General features: G+C 37.2%; 1 protein-coding gene across 4 annotated transcripts in view; it reads right to left on the bottom strand.

Annotated features, from left to right (window-relative positions):
* Nucleotides 1–338: 338 nt before the first annotated feature.
* SNX2 (sorting nexin 2) overlaps nt 339–15,812 on the bottom strand; it is a 39,421-nt gene continuing 23,947 nt past the window's right edge. For 3 of the 4 annotated variants that reach the window (XM_084278761.1, XM_084278762.1, XM_084278764.1), the window contains 9 exons: nt 13,933–14,011; nt 9,366–9,441; nt 7,985–8,098; nt 7,664–7,757; nt 5,652–5,857; nt 4,495–4,638; nt 1,805–1,885; nt 1,626–1,697; nt 339–824 (listed from right to left, as the gene is read on the bottom strand). In XM_084278761.1, coding sequence (XP_084134887.1) covers nt 774–824; nt 1,626–1,697; nt 1,805–1,885; nt 4,495–4,638; nt 5,652–5,857; nt 7,664–7,757; nt 7,985–8,098; nt 9,366–9,441; nt 13,933–14,011 — 917 coding nt within the window. In that variant the 3' untranslated portion in view covers nt 339–773. The remainder of the gene's footprint in view (nt 825–1,625; nt 1,698–1,804; nt 1,886–4,494; nt 4,639–5,651; nt 5,858–7,663; nt 7,758–7,984; nt 8,099–9,365; nt 9,442–13,932; nt 14,012–15,812) is intronic. The other variant, XM_084278763.1, reaches the window with a different exon arrangement.

Genomic DNA, 15,812 nt, shown 5'->3' with positions numbered 1-15,812 from the left:
ATGCAGGTGATATTCACCCTTTTATGAAGGGCTTAGTAAAACACTTGGAAGATATTTCAGTTTATATCCAGTTCCTATCATCAGTATTTTGACACTATGACTATGAAGACATTACAGTTTACCAAGGCAGTGAGAACTTCGTGTGAAATGTACACCTGTAATTAAGAGATTCAGAATTAAAGAACAAGATAATTTATCATAAATACTTGTTTGTGGATCTTTTAATACCATCTCTAGCATTCTTTGCTAAATGTTGTTTTTGCCTTTAATATCAGTTTATTCTAAATGCTAATTCTAAGAACACAAGTAAATATCTACAGACACAAAACCAGAGTGTGTAATGTTTCACAAGGTACATCCCTTTATTATTGTAATCACAAAAACATGATTTTGTACAGGAATGTTTAAGTGAACATTAATCAATGCAATTAAATTTGTTTCATAAAGATTAGGTAAACATACTACAGAACATTGTATTGTAAAGAACAAAAATATCAGCTTTCTGGCCTTGCAGTGCACATTTTAGTGCAAGTATTAAGACACAATAGTGTTCAATTCAGCAATGTATTGCAGAACATCATGCCACAGTCCACTTCAAAGAGGGTCAGGACATGCAGCTTGTTAATAAAATGCTGTAGTATATAAAAAAAAGCCACATGTTAATTCGTAAAATATATAGTGGTTTATTTGGATGATTTAAAGTGATTTCACTGTGGAATTTAGTTTATCCAGGACAAACATCCAGAGTGTCTTGTCATTTGGAATATCTTCTTTCAGGCGATGGCTTTGGCTTCAGGTAGGAATGCCTCCCAGTATTTTATTAGCTTGAAGAGAAGGGAAAAAACACTCACTACTGTGTAGTAAATGTTGAAAAAGAAAACACATATACCTTCCTCCTCTTGTAAACTTGTCTCCACTGGACAAAGTAAGAACATAGGTACTTCATATTATCCATTCACATTATTATATAATGCAAGAGAAAATACAAATAAATACACAAAACTTCTCATAGCAGCAAAGCTGTTATAAGCATGCTGGGTCACCACATGTTGAACATAATGCTACAGAATACAGTTATACAGCTCAGATTTCTATTCTTACCTCTGAGGATACCACATTTATTTTTTTCTAAATTAATTCTTTTTCTTTTAATTAAATAAAGCCAGAGAGTTATGTTCCTGGAATGAACAAAGGACACTTTGGGAAGAAGGTCTGTCTGAGTCACTGGAAACGGTTTTATTGCTTTGTAACATTCAATAATGTTTTATGCTTCTTAAAAAGAGCAATAAACATTTAAGTACTCATGTCTCTTCAGTAAGCATAATATTCATGACAATTTACTCCATTATGTAAGTGAAAGTATCACTTCAGTTTCAGAAGGAGAGTTCAAGACCCTCCAGTCACCCATATCCCTGCGGGAGCTTCTCTTATGTCTCTGAATTAGAGCTGTACAAGGCAGCACAGCAATAGCTGGGAAACCACAGTCACTGTGTTATGCTCTAACACAGTACAGACTAGAAGTAGCTCTTTATGTTTCAGGCTGCACGTAAAGCCTGTCTTTTTAAATTAATTTAATATGAAACGTATTAAATAGTAACTTGTACAAAACTTAAAATTTATCTTACCTGCTGTTGTGTTTGCACTAACGACTCTAAGTACTTGATAATAACAGTTTTAAAGTCTTTCACTCGTTCCTTCTGTTAATAAATAAATTATGGCATATTAACCTCTTAACCAATTTTACTTGGAATGTCAGTATCATCTAAAGTAAAACTGTCATCTACTTGGACAAAATTATACGTGCCTCAAATCTTCCCACTTCCTTGCGAATGGTTTTGGAGATCTGTTCAAAATCTTTTTCCCCTTGCTGAACTTTAGTCTCCCACTGGCAAAGGAAAGACAGGCAGAGGTAAGACTTTGTGTTGTCCATTCAGTCCACCAGTATCTGAACTTTTTTTACTACATTAGTGATAGTGACTTGAGAGCTCAGAAGGACCTACTTGGGGTTTTTGGCATGCTTAACAGAAAGTTTTATAATAACAATTTGTATAATAGGATGTCATTGATAAATTAAGACAATGGTATCTCTTAGGCAATGCTATCTGTAGATGAAATGTAAAAATACATTAGTAGAACATGTGATAATATTTTTTAAGATTCTTTAGAAAAAGTATCTTGAAAGCTTTACCTGCTATTTCATTTACAAACACTGCTATAGAAGGAGTGTAAGCCTGTAAGCTTTCCTCTGACTACCTGTCCAATCAAGTGTGGAAGAGTCTCAAAAGGTAGTTCCCTGTACTTTCCCGATCCCAGATGAGATGATTAAATCTTCATGTCAGCCTGTGGTCAAGTGTATTGATTATTATATTTCTGTTGTAGATGACAAGCTATTGAGGACATGTTTATTGGATTTCCAGTCATAACACATGTTGCTTAGGCAAGCCATAGCACATGCTTTCTTGCTCAGTGAAAACTGTTTTCATTGAAAGGAGGAGTAGAAAAGTTACTGCAGGTAAGAAGAGCATAAAGGAAACTTTCAGAGGACGTGATGTTGTTTGTGGAGTTTTGCCATATTGAGAATGTAGCGCTGATGTAACATGACACAAGGTTATGTTTCTCCTTAATTTATGGGAAAAGACACCCTGCTACATTAGTAATCTGTATTACATTGTGACTGCTATTGTACATCTATATATTGTTAAACTTCAGCTACCTCTATACATCGGCCTTTCACTTCAGCCACATGCAGACTAATAAGATACTTAAAATGCAACAGTGTCTGTTCATCTCAACATAGATACACACGTAACTGAGTGGCCAGCCAATACAGCCAGTAACAATTTTCTTTCTTCAGAAGGCAGCAACAGGGAAGCAACATACTTCAATATAGCATATTACTTTTAGCAATCTAGTGGTGCTGTTTATTCCATAGGAGCACTTTGTGGTGCAGTGTCGAGTTATAATCATCTATGGTCCAAATAAATATATACATATTTATATTTTAAGTTTAGATTTATCCAGAGTTCCTTTATTGCCTTTTCAGATTTACCTTATGAAACTATGCAGTAAGTCCTAACAGTGTGTTACAGCATCACACAGAAGGGTAGGAGTTGGGAGGAACCTCTGGAGATCATCTAGTCCAACCCCCCTGCTAAAGCAGGATCACCTGGAGCAGGCTTAACACCTTCAGAGAAGGAGACTGACTCCACAGCCTCTCTGGGCAGTCTGTTGCACTGCTCTGTCCTTCACAGAAGAGCAGCCTGAAGAGTTATACCCAACTGCCATGTCCAGAATATACAAATTATCCCATATTACAGTTTCTGACAATGAGAAGTTTTGCCTTACTCAATAAAGTGTTCCTAGGACTGTTCTTTGGCCTTTTATCTGCAAAAAGCAACTGAGTCATAGGTGAAACTGAAGCTGTGTAGGCTGCCACTTTGCAATTTCTGTCAGAAGGATATTACAGAACTGAGCAGCGCTGAACATATTTCAATGGCAGCACTTACTTTCAACCAGAAAATTCAAATTATGGGTTTACTATCAACCTTCTCTAATCGATCCAGTAAAGTAGGAAAAATAATCCTTAAGGAACAACATAAATAATTCTTTCATAGTGGGGCTGAGAAAGGACGACTATTTGCTAGTACTTCCAATACCCAGGAAGTATTTTTGACAATGAGTTCCAGTTTCCTGGTACCGATGGATGAATGACTTGAATCTCAAGAGAGGCAACCAGAAAGAATGTGGTAAGTTTTCCCAGTAAATAAAGGCCTTTTTTAAGAAGAAGAAAGCCAAGTTAATGAGTAAATTCAACACCATATGCAAAATATATTGAAGGGCAGAAAGAACAGAGCAGTATGTGGTTGGTGACCAATGAGGAAGCCAAACAAAGTAACTGCATAAAAGAGCTTGAGGTCTGCAATGACGTTCTCCCATTAAATAATGGGAGAATAATGAGAATGCATTAATGTTAAATAATTAAGTTGTCCTACCTCTTCAATTTCCTTAGTGAAGCATGACAGAAAAAGTGTATAAATTATGATACTTCAACATGTTAGATTTATTTTTAGTGAAATTACACCATATATATATACATATATATGGGTAGATATGCTGCATAATCAAACAAAACATGGAAACAATTCTTGGCTAGTTGCCTTAGCTGGGTTTTAGCTTTAGAAGCCAAAAGATGGTCCTGTGCCTACCCAACTGATCTGTTAATTGTTAGAAGCATTATTTAACTTGTCCATGTTCCCCTCCTCCCATCTCCCAGACTCTGTAGAGACAGTATTAACTGCCATACAGATTGAACAAGTAACAACTGTACACACATAATATTTTAAGTAAATTCATTCAAACACTTACAGTAAATATGGAAAACAGCAAATGAGTACGTGATTTGTAAATAAAAATGGTATAAAGTAGTGCAATAATGCAGAATGAATGAGTTAATGCAGAAAGGCTGACCTCCAAAATAATGTTTGATAACATTACCTCTTTTATTTCATCTTTAGCTTGCTGCAATTTATCAGGTTTGTTGGCAAGTTGAAGCTTTGCTTCAGCTTCACGTTTTTTTTGTAAAGTGACCTGAGCATCTTGCCACTTCTGCCAGCATTTCATTCGATGATCAAACACACCCTGTAAGGAAAGACAAATTTATTAAACAATTGGAACTATTAGAGTTTCCAAAATTCCCAGTAGGAAATGGTAATTTTGGGTAACAATGGAACAAGTATACTTAAAGAAACTTTATGGTGTCTACTGCATGTCTTCTTGCATTTAATTTGACAGCATGCTCACAGAGCTCAATACCTTCTGTAAATAACACGGTATTCAAGAAGCCTTTTCAGAGCAGACACCTTAGTGCCCCTAAACCATTTTATGTTCCTCAATCCATCACAACATTACCAAAACAAACACTACCAAGTGCTCAGCTATGCTAATACTTCTCTAAAACAGATTCTAGTGAACTTTCCATGCAAGTGGACATAGTCAGCTATGCATTTTTGTTAGCAATTAGCTAAGCAGAATTAAATTACAGATATTAAAAAAACCTCACCAAAATACCACCAAAACCATACACCCCCAATACCCGAGCAAGTTCAAAGATTTTTCTGGACAAACTTTGTAGACACAACTTCCCATGTCAAAAACTAATCATGCTGTGCAGCATGATTTACACCAAAATCAAGTATTTTCTTTAATAAGATATAGGTCCACAAATTATATTTATTTCTTATGTAAAGACACTATTGGCTATCTACCAAATATGACCAAATTATGTTCTCGAAAAATTATGGGCATATTGTGAAAATAAAACAACACAAAAGAAACAAGTGCTGTATGCTTAGACATAGTAGCATATGGCATCCCCAAATAGCGTGAAAATTTAGTACTGCTCGAAGTAGATGATGTTGACTGTTTACTTTGTCTGGATCTTACTAATCCATTCCCATTTTTGATCACAACCATTTTTTATCACTGGATGATAATGGATGCATTTGTTTTACTCAGGTAGAACTTCAGGCAAAAACTTTAGTCTTACCTATGCTATCACACAAGCAAACACACACATTCACCTACCCTAAATATACAAGTTGATGAATGTGACTTTAAACACAAAAATCATTATTTTTCCTAGCACTACTCACTTTTACTGCAGCAATGAGACGAATGTAATCACCAAGCAGTTCTGAGAACACGTAGAAATCAGCAAAAGCTTGTTCTTGATGCAATTGATCTATCTTCTCCTCTACCTCTGCAAGCTGAGACAGAGCTCTAGATAGAGCAGTGTGGTCCTCAGAGTTACCTAACATGGCAGCACTTTTAGCAAAGGCAGCTGTGTTGGCTGAAAGCTCTGAAACAGAGGAGTAATTTTCAGTACAATGTAGTTAATTTGCTATATTACTCAGCAGCATTTATCAGCAGAGCAGAGATCTCTGACTTATTTCAACCTTTATTTCACCAACTGAAAAAATCTAAGTTGTATTTCCTAAAACTCATGACATAATACACAAGAGATCACTAAGGAAACCACATTTAGGAGAAAAACTCCTCCACAAAAAAATCTCTTCATCATTACATATAACTTTTTGCTGAGCCTGTTATGTAATGCCTACTCTGTCTACAAAAAGACACAGAAAAAAATGTAACTTTGGTATTATCCAACTGCTGGGCTCGGAGAAAATGCATGCCCACATAACAACATCCAAGTGACGTACAAGGCAAATTCATAACAGTTTTAAGATGTCTACAGTACAGTTGTTAGATGCCATCCAGAGTGGAAAAAATGCCCGCTATTGCACAAAACCACTACCCTCATGAGTGGAATTTGTTATTTCTGTTGAACTGTTTTGTTGGCTACAGTACCTTTAACTGTGCATACTGTAATGTATGGCCACATTCTGACATGCCTTAAAAGAAAATTAAAAAAACAAAACCCAAAGAAAAATCAACACATATCACCATGGCTGGCATCTATGAAGATAAAAGTTTTGAGCTTATTCATTAACAAATACTAGGGCAATTTTCTCTTCAAACCTGTATAAACTGTAATGTAAGTCATCCTGTATAAAGTTAAGTCCTGTGAAGGACCTTTGAACGAATGTTTAATCCAAACTACTTCATGATTAAAAGTGCACATTTCTTTGCAATTGTGCTGCTTCTGCAGAATTATCTGAACACTAGAAATGTTTGTAGAAACAAAATGACTTCATATATTTAAAACTCTTACTGTGTAAACACAACTCTCTCAAAAAACTAAACACATTTTCAAATCTATGAGCAAGTGACAAATCAACAGTAAACAAGCACTTTGATTTTCCATTACTTCTTAAAATACTCTTCTGTCTTGAGAACATCTGGCCAACTCTCTCAGTAATTCCTGAGAGAGTAAAGAGAAAGCAACTTACAACATTTTCACATACTTTTGAAAGCACAGAGCTGAAAGGTAACCCCATACTTTAACCTGATACAGTAGCGTCAGAATGCACATTTATTGTCTTCTTTGAACTACAGATCAAAGTTTTAGTGTTTTGTTTTTAAAAAAATCATCTAATGGAAAGCAACTGTTGACAAAACAGCCACACAGGTGACTGAAACATAAACCTACAGGCTTTGCTTCTCTCTAAAATAAGTTTACCGAACTGAGTGTACTTCTCTTCCCAAAAAAGTTTACCTTAACAGTAGGTCAATAATGTATTACTATATGGACCAAATTAAGAATAGTAAATTCCTGTTTAAGATCTTAAACTCAGTTAACAGAGCAATACTGAACCAAAAGGTGTTTAAACGGATTACACAGCCACTTTTTATTCAGAAAAAAATTATTCTTGCCATGAGACTTAGACATACATTTATGGATGTCTACTCTAGTAAAATGACTTGCTAGGTATGGTATTGAACCTCTAGAAGAAAAAAAATTACGCAAAATCAATATAATAACTTTAGTAATGACAGATACTCAGGTTAAAATTAAGATTAAAAGCAGGTATAAAAAATGCTAGAGGAGTTTAAACTAAAAGATAGAACTAAATTTTTGCATTAGAATATACTATGTAACTCTACTCATTACTTAAGAGCTCTGACATAGTAAGCTCTGGTTTTATCATTTTCTAAAGTTCTAAGCACTTTAGCCCAGGCAGCCGCATAAAACTGAAGTTACCTTTTCTGTGGCAGACCAATGCTTCGACACTGGCATGAAGTTTCCTAAGTTGCTGATCCAGATTCTCAAATTGCTGCTGTTTTTCTTCAAACCACTGACAAAAGATGAAAGTGTCAAGTATTACAAATTAGATAACCAACAACATTTCTGGTTTTAAAGAAGCAAATTATCCATGGACTGCCAGGGTGGTCAACTGATACAGCTAAGAATTCAAGCCAATAAGCAAATTAATAACCCATTTTCTACTTCTACAGATTTAAAATGCTATTGTTGAGGCTCATTAATTCGTCTCATTATTCAAGCCGAAAAATCAGCTCTTACTGCATCCGATTCATTCATCTTGATTGTCATTTTGTTGACAGCGTCGGCAGCCTTGTTCACCATCCTCAATATTCCTGCTCCACTCAGAGCCTGGGTGTTAACCGCTCTCGGCAGCTGGAATTGAATGACAAATAAGGGCAAACAGACTGGTTAAAAGGATGGAGGTTTAACTGGGCACAGGGGGGAAAGAAAAGGATATAGTGTTTTCTCTACTCCTATGTGTTTCAATACCGTGGAATCTAATTTCTCAGATTTACTACTCTTACATTCTCAAGAGGAAAACTTAAAAATATAGACTATTTACTTTTCTTCTACATCTTTACATTTAAATGGAACAAACAACCCACTTGTCCAAAGTTATTATGAAGTAGCCCGAGGTCCTGGCTAGCCACCTATCACTACAGAGAGCAAACTGCCACTACAGGAACAGAAAAGCTTAGATTTACAACAAATTAGACAAAAGAAATTCTGTAAAACATTTAATTGTAATGTAAATTTTATACTGCATGCTGATTATAAAAGGTTGGTGTCTTTCTGTTTCTGTGTAGGCCAGATTTCAAACCTACCTCATGCACATCAAGAGAACTGTGTATTTGCTTAGAAACTTACTCAGTTAAAAGTTAGCTTTAAATTTAACTCATATTATTATTCAGGTTAATCTGAATATGCCATACAAGGTGGCCCCTATGTCAGACCATTTACCCTTCATGAGATGTTTTGTCTGTCAGCAGCATTGACAAATCCACTGTAAGTTATCTATCAATGATGATTTTGTCAGTAGTGAGGTCTCTGTGACTTATTAGTATAGCTAAGATATTGACATTGGCCAAAAGACAGTTCCATGTTACATGTGTGCTATGCACATTTATAGAGAGTTACTGTGTATCTTTAACAATATATTTTATATTGTGAAAGGTGCCAGATTGATAGCATGGGTGACATCCTCTATTCACAAAACATCTAGCCTGGCCAGCAGCACTGCCATGTACTTCACATTATCCTACCAATACACCTCAAATTTGACTTCTAGAGGGAAAAGAGCTGCTCCCAAGCTAGTTTAATTCTTGACCTTACTTAACAATCAGTAACATCAATTATGGATTTTCACCACGTATGACAAGCTTTACTCAAAACTGGACAGACCAACTTGCTTGAGAAGTCACTGAACAGCAGATAGCGAATTTGGTCATTACTAGTCTTGAGCTTTATCAGAGGCAGAGGCACACAAATACCTAACTAGCTTCTGCCATTCTTTCCCATGAAGGGTACAATCCAATTTGATTTCATATAAATTTATGGGATCAGGTCTCAATATAAAGAGAATATATTGCTTGGTAGGTTGCTGTATCTAGAAACAAACAGGAGAACTTAACTTAAATACCTCAGAACTTTCCAAGAACTGTCTTAAATCAGGATCCTGTAACAAGGTTGGGTGCTTTACTGTTCGTTGTAGATACCTATGATTTTAAAAATTAAAATATTAGATAAAAAAAACAGATTTCAAGTTACTGACAGCATTGGAGAGTGTTCTTCATCTAAAGAACAAGTACAGTGCAGCACACAACCTCCCTCATTATCTAATGGGGTTTGAAAACTCTTAAAAAGTCACCTCTAACAGGTCAGATGACAGTTCAGTCTCCATGCCCCTCAATCCTTTACCTCTCTGCTGACCCTTCAAACCTCAGTTATGCATTCTGCCACCCTCCTCCAACAAACAAGTTACGAGGCAGGACCACTAAGCTATTGAAAATTTCACACAAGTCTTACTCCAGTAAGGCTGCTGGAAAACCTGGAATTTCTGACTGAAAGTAATGCAGCCCCATGCACTCCATATCCACAACATAACACCCCAAAGGTGCAGGCAGATTTTAACATAGTTTGTTTACACCAGAAGCTCCTTAAGGTGGGAGCTGCTGTTGCAGTTCTGTGAGGCTGTGCTGCTGAGACGGTTTTTTTAAGCAGCAGTTAGAGTTTTCTGCAGCCTCAACTATAAACAACGAGCAATTCAAGGTCAAAGTTGCAGCCAGAGAGATAGTCGACCGCCTCTGAGAATCACATATAGGAGAAAAGAACCCGGAAGCAGCTGCATTTTGCCACTGGAGAAAGGAGTGAGAAGATGTAACGAGCTGTGCAGACACCAAAGCCGGAACAGGGCAGGGGAGGAGGCGGCCCAGGTGCTGGAGAGAAAGATGCCCCTGCAGCCCGTGGAGAAACCCATGGAAAAGGCCGAGACCCCACCTGCAGCCCATGGAGGGGCTCCATGCTGGATGGAGCAGGGGGAGACATAGAGAAGAAGCTGTGACCCTACATTGGAACAAGCCACTGCCAGCACTTGCAGCCATAGAGAGAAACAGAGACACAGAGATGAGTGAGAGAGAGATTTGCACCGGAACAGGTTTGCTTGGGGGAGGTTGGTGACCCCGCAGAGGACTGAGACTGAGAGACATTGTGATTTCTGACTGCCCGCCATAGCCGTGACCCACGCCAGGGCAGCTGGTGAATAGATAAAGCCCTGGGGAAAGGATTCATGTTGGAGAAGTTCACGGAGGACTATCTCCTGTGGGTGAGACCCTACGGTGCAGCAGGGGGAGGGTGTGGAATGAATGCCCCCCCCTCACCTCCCGGCCGAGAGGGGAAACCAACTTGCAAGGGACTGACCGAAGCCCCCATCTCCCAGTCCCTGCCCCCCTGTACTGCGAGCGGGTGGAAGAAGGGAGTGAAATCATGACTAGAGTGAAGTCTGCTAAGAAGGGAGCAGGGGGGAGGTTAGAGGTGTCTTAAGATCTGGAAAAGGAAAACAGCTCATGAAGAAGTAACCAAGAACCCCATTTTTCCCCAGTCTCTGCCCCCTGTACTGCGAGCAGGGGGAAGAAGGGAGTAAGATCATGGCTAAAGGGAAGTCTGCTTAGAATGGAGGGGTGGGGGAAAGGTGCTACTGAGAACCCCATCTTCTCCAGTCCCTGCCCCCACTGTACTGCTTGCAGGGGGGGAAGAAGGGAGCATAATCCTGGCTAAAGTCTGCTAAGAAGGGAATGGTGGGGGGAAAGTGTTTTAAGATCTGGTTACGCTTGTTTTAAGATCTGGTCGTGCTTCCAACTTCAGTTTCTTCACTGTTCTTTGTAGTTGTAGTGTAGTGTAATAAAGTAGAGTAGTTTCTCTCTTCTTCACTTTGTGTTGAGTCTGTTTTGCCACGTTGATGACAGAGTGATCTCTCCCTGTCCTTATTTTGACTCCTGAGCCTCTTGATATATATTTTCTCCCCTGCCCAACTAAGAAAGGGAGTAATAGACTGACTTTGGTGGGCATCTGGCTTCCAGCCAGGGCTAAACCACGACACCTGCCATAACTGTATGTTCCACAGTGGTAAAATATTTCATATTTTCAGTAGCTGTATGGAGTCCACCTCCTTTGATAACAGCTAATTTACACCATAAAAAAAATCCAACCCAAACAGTTTGTTTAAACATTCTTGTACAGTACTCTGGACAGGCTTTTTGTTACAGATAATTATGGCTGACTTATTTTCAATTAAAGGAAATCCTGAAGAATTGAGTTGATTATTTTCTAGGTATGGACTATTTATTTGTTGGCTAAGCTAAAGCCTTTGACCCATATTAGTCCTAAAGGACTCATTAACCTAAAACCAAAACAACACCAACAACAACAATAACAAACGTCTTTCCTTTGCAATTTTTCATGTTTCAGTTGAGATCTAAAAACTGCTGATTGAACAAATATGGGTTGTAGAGAAATTTCAAGTGTTCTTCCCCTAAAAACTGCTGCTCGTTTGTCTTCTGCTAGAGATTGCTGCAAGTTTGTCATAACTAATTTTAAATTTATGTATTAATATAAAGTGTCTGATGTTTACCCAAATACTTTATAGCCATCTAGTGCCTCAAGAGATCACAGGAACATAAGAAAGTATGTATTATCAACAATTAATATGCAGTGACAGAATACTATGAACAGCACACTATTTTTTGCAAAGCTTCAGGTTTTGCTTAAGCCTCAGTTAACAAGTATGAGACCAGCTCTGTTACATTCACAGACTGCTTGGAAACTGTCCTAGAAAGTGATGCGGTCAGGGATTTTTAACTGAAAGCCTGAGTACATTGATATTGTAAATGTAACGTATTTTTTCCACCCTACATTAGATATGGCCTCTGGATCCTTACTTTCTTCCCAAAGACAGTAAGGGTTGCAATGAAACTATATTCAACTTTTCCATGCTTGTTCAATACTCAGTTACAAGCACAAGTTAAAGTCAATGTGGCAAGCACCTGAAGAGATTTTTCTTTAGAAATCTGCTGCTAAAGAATAGCCTTTACTCTGAGGGAAACCTGTAAAATTACCACTGGAGACAACTGGCAATGTGCTTGAGGACAACTAGCAGGCAGACTTGTAGTATGCAAGTTTACTTTTCTAGGGCATAAATTTTAGTGAACTCAACTAACAAGGTACATTGCTTTCCTGCCCACTCTCCCCATAGTTCTTAGTTCAAAAAAAGAGCAAATTGAAGTAAGAGTTCTTTGGTTTGACTTTCTGGGAAAGATTACTACATTTTTCTCAGGTTTCAGTATAAACATCAGAACCACCATTCTGAAAGGAAGATACAGCTGAAGTTGGCATGATGAAAAAATTGCTCCTATCCAGACAAGACGTTCATAGCACTCCTGAAACTAAAACCCTAATGGAATACACTGTGAAGCCTTCCCAAGACTGTCAAAAATCCTGAGTCCATTTCACAGCATGGGATAGTGCTCATCATCCACTCCTAGTGGTACAGTAGTGTAACTGCTTTAAGAAATAAATGAAAAAGCTCTCACACTAGCTTATGAATGAAACTTTATCTAGAACTATTCCTGTCATTCAAGTAAGCCACAATGCTTATCTATGACAGAAATCTAAGACAAATTACTCTAATCCCAGCTGTTTTTCCAATTCTCTGTATCTCTCAGCACCACTCCGTTTTCAATGGACTTGTATAACCAGCATGTTTCACAGTTCTGCTACAAGAAACATAACAGCTTCAGTAACCTGGGGGCTATATGCCAACTTAAGCTAGATGACAATTTTCAGTACTACGTAACTAGAACAGAAAGAGCTATCAGCACTTCGAGGTTCAGTATAATTTTAGATATTTTTCTATTACTTAGGAAATGGAAAGATATTAACAATGCGATTCTGAAGAGATTTTTTTCATTAAGATTGTCTCTAGAACTCCAGAAGTTCAAGAGCTTCATACATTATCTGTTAGGTCTTTCAACATACAATCAAAAAACTTTACCTTTTGGTAATTTTTTAGTTTGAAACTGTCACATGATGTATTGTTCTCATATGATGCAACTACAACACAGCAATGGGCATATTCTAAAACCATGCAAAACTTAAGGCCATATACTTTTGCAAGTTCTACTAGTTACTTTCTAGGCTTTACTAGCCATGTAAACGGGGGAAAATGATACAGTACATTAGTGACAGTATCCTTCCCAAGTAAAGATACCTGAACAATATTAGTTGTTTACCAGTGTGGAGTGAGAGAGATCTAATACCATTTACATTAAAATTCAGCTAGTCACATCAGTGTACTGCAAACAGTCAGAAGGCCATTTTACTTTCAGGTGACTTGAGGTTTTTCACTCATCTGCCCACTCAACAGCTGAATTTTTAAGGAATTAAAATGCTCTAGTAAGATGATAAAGTTTTACTTGCTGCAACCTAAAGTACTGTGCAATTTGAAAGGTATTGTCTATTGTCTCTTTATGAATCAGGCTACATTTCCCATTATAAATGGGAGCTATTCAAATTCTACACAAAAATTTGTCAGCTGCATAAAGCCTCTAAAATCCACCTAAGTACAGATGGCCCAGACCCCAATTACAGAGCCCACACAGTATATTACGAGTTACTCTGAGACTAAACAAATTTTAGTTAGATATATACATTACCTTTCTAGAGCTGCTCTCCTTTTCTCTACAAATTCAGTAGATGAAGAATCTTCTTTGCCTACTTTAACCTTGGTCATGCCTTTGAATAAAATGGCATTGTATCAATTTTATTTTATCATAAAGAAATCATTAACATAATTGATGTGATTAGAAAATAAAGCTCATCTAAATATAAGGTCATGTATTTAAGTCAAATTACAAAGAAAAACACTACACAGGAATAGAAAAGGCATCAACACTTTGTGCTGTGTGGTTTTGTGGAAGCAGCACTGTGAAATAGGCAATTTTCTGATACATATTGGTTGTGACTAAAAGTTATACAAAACTAGTTTAATTCACATTTATGAAGACAATCAAAATGAATATCAGAGTCTTACTTGTCATTCATGTTCAGAAGAAGAAAAGTTACCCAAATAAAGCAGAACAGAAAATAAATCTCAGGTTATAAGCCTATTAATGGGTAAGCTGATCACCTGTAATTTTAGTCTATTATTTTTTTAAGGTCTAAAACTAAGTCCTTTTTTCAGTTAACTAAGGTAAATAAGCCAGCTCTGAAAATTCTGAAGCATATCAGCAACTACAAACTGAACGGATAATAAAATCAGTGGAATAAAATGCATGCAGCTTTACATTGCTTCCTCTGCCCAAGTCAGGAGTGGTCAAAAAACTATTATAGGGGAGCCAGAGTTATTGATGTATCATGGTCTGGGAAATACATTCAACATCTGCAACCGAAGAACTCTGAAACTGTCAGACTGAGGTCAATATTTTTCATTCTAAAGTCCCAAACTCAGAGAGTTTAAGAGCCTGAGTAATATAAAAAGTCCATGAAACACTGTACATTTATTATTATTTCCTAAAACACAGGAGGGGTATGTTATGATATAGTCCAAACATCTTATTTCTACCAGCAGTCTACTCCTGAGCTGTTAGTTCTGTGCTTCACCAGCTGAAAGTTCTAACTCTGAGATTCTGAATATGTATTCTGTGACCTGCCAGGTCAACAGTTCCCAATGTTGTTCCTCACCCGATCTCCCTTTTGGCTTTAGAAGTTTCACACAGTAACCCATGGAGGGGGCAAACAGCATCCTTACAGGAACAAGGACGAACCCTTAACCTCTCAGTGAAGCCTTAGTTTTTCCCTTCTCTGTAACATGATGAAAATAAATCTGATCGGCATATTTTTCAAAGGTATACTAACAGTGTAGCATAACGGTAAATCCACACATTTATCTGTAAAAGCAAGTATCTCTTTAAGAACGAGGCTTAAAGTATTCAAACAGATGAGGTAATTCACATGCCTAGTCTTTTTTGCATTAAGAGTATTACTATTCATAGTATACAGAAAGAGTGAAATGCTGAGGTTTAATACAAAAGATCCTTCACATTTGATAGCAACAGAAGTTCATAATAAAAAAAAAAAAAAAAGAGAATGTAACCAAATGACCAATATGAGGAATTTCTAACCTGTGACACTGACAGTTATTTCTGGAAACCATGTCAGGTTTGTTTCTCTGCTAATATAACTGTATTTAAATGCAAGTGTAAAAGCAGTGTCGGTAGCCAAAGAACTCTAATCAACAAATGATTCCTGACTTAATAGATTATTTTCTTAAAAACAGAAATGTGATTTTCCACCATGCATATGTAAGTAGTGAGGCAGTTTGGATGAATGTCTGACTCTAGTTCATGAGTGATTCAGTTTTATCCTGTTGTTCCACAGTCAGTAATAGACCACTTAATTGAATTTGTGGTTCTAGGTCTGAAATGCCAGCCCAAAATACAGCTGGAGAAAAAAATCAAAATACAGCTGGAGCTTACACTGTTGATAACCCCTGGAATTGTAACAGAATGACTAGGCTAAGGGCTTTTCTATAATA

The sequence above is a fragment of the Gallinula chloropus genome, assembly GCF_964237585.1.
Source record: "Gallinula chloropus genome assembly, chromosome: Z".
Taxonomy (NCBI): domain Eukaryota; kingdom Metazoa; phylum Chordata; class Aves; order Gruiformes; family Rallidae; genus Gallinula; species Gallinula chloropus.
This window is presented reverse-complemented; position numbering and strand designations above follow the sequence as displayed.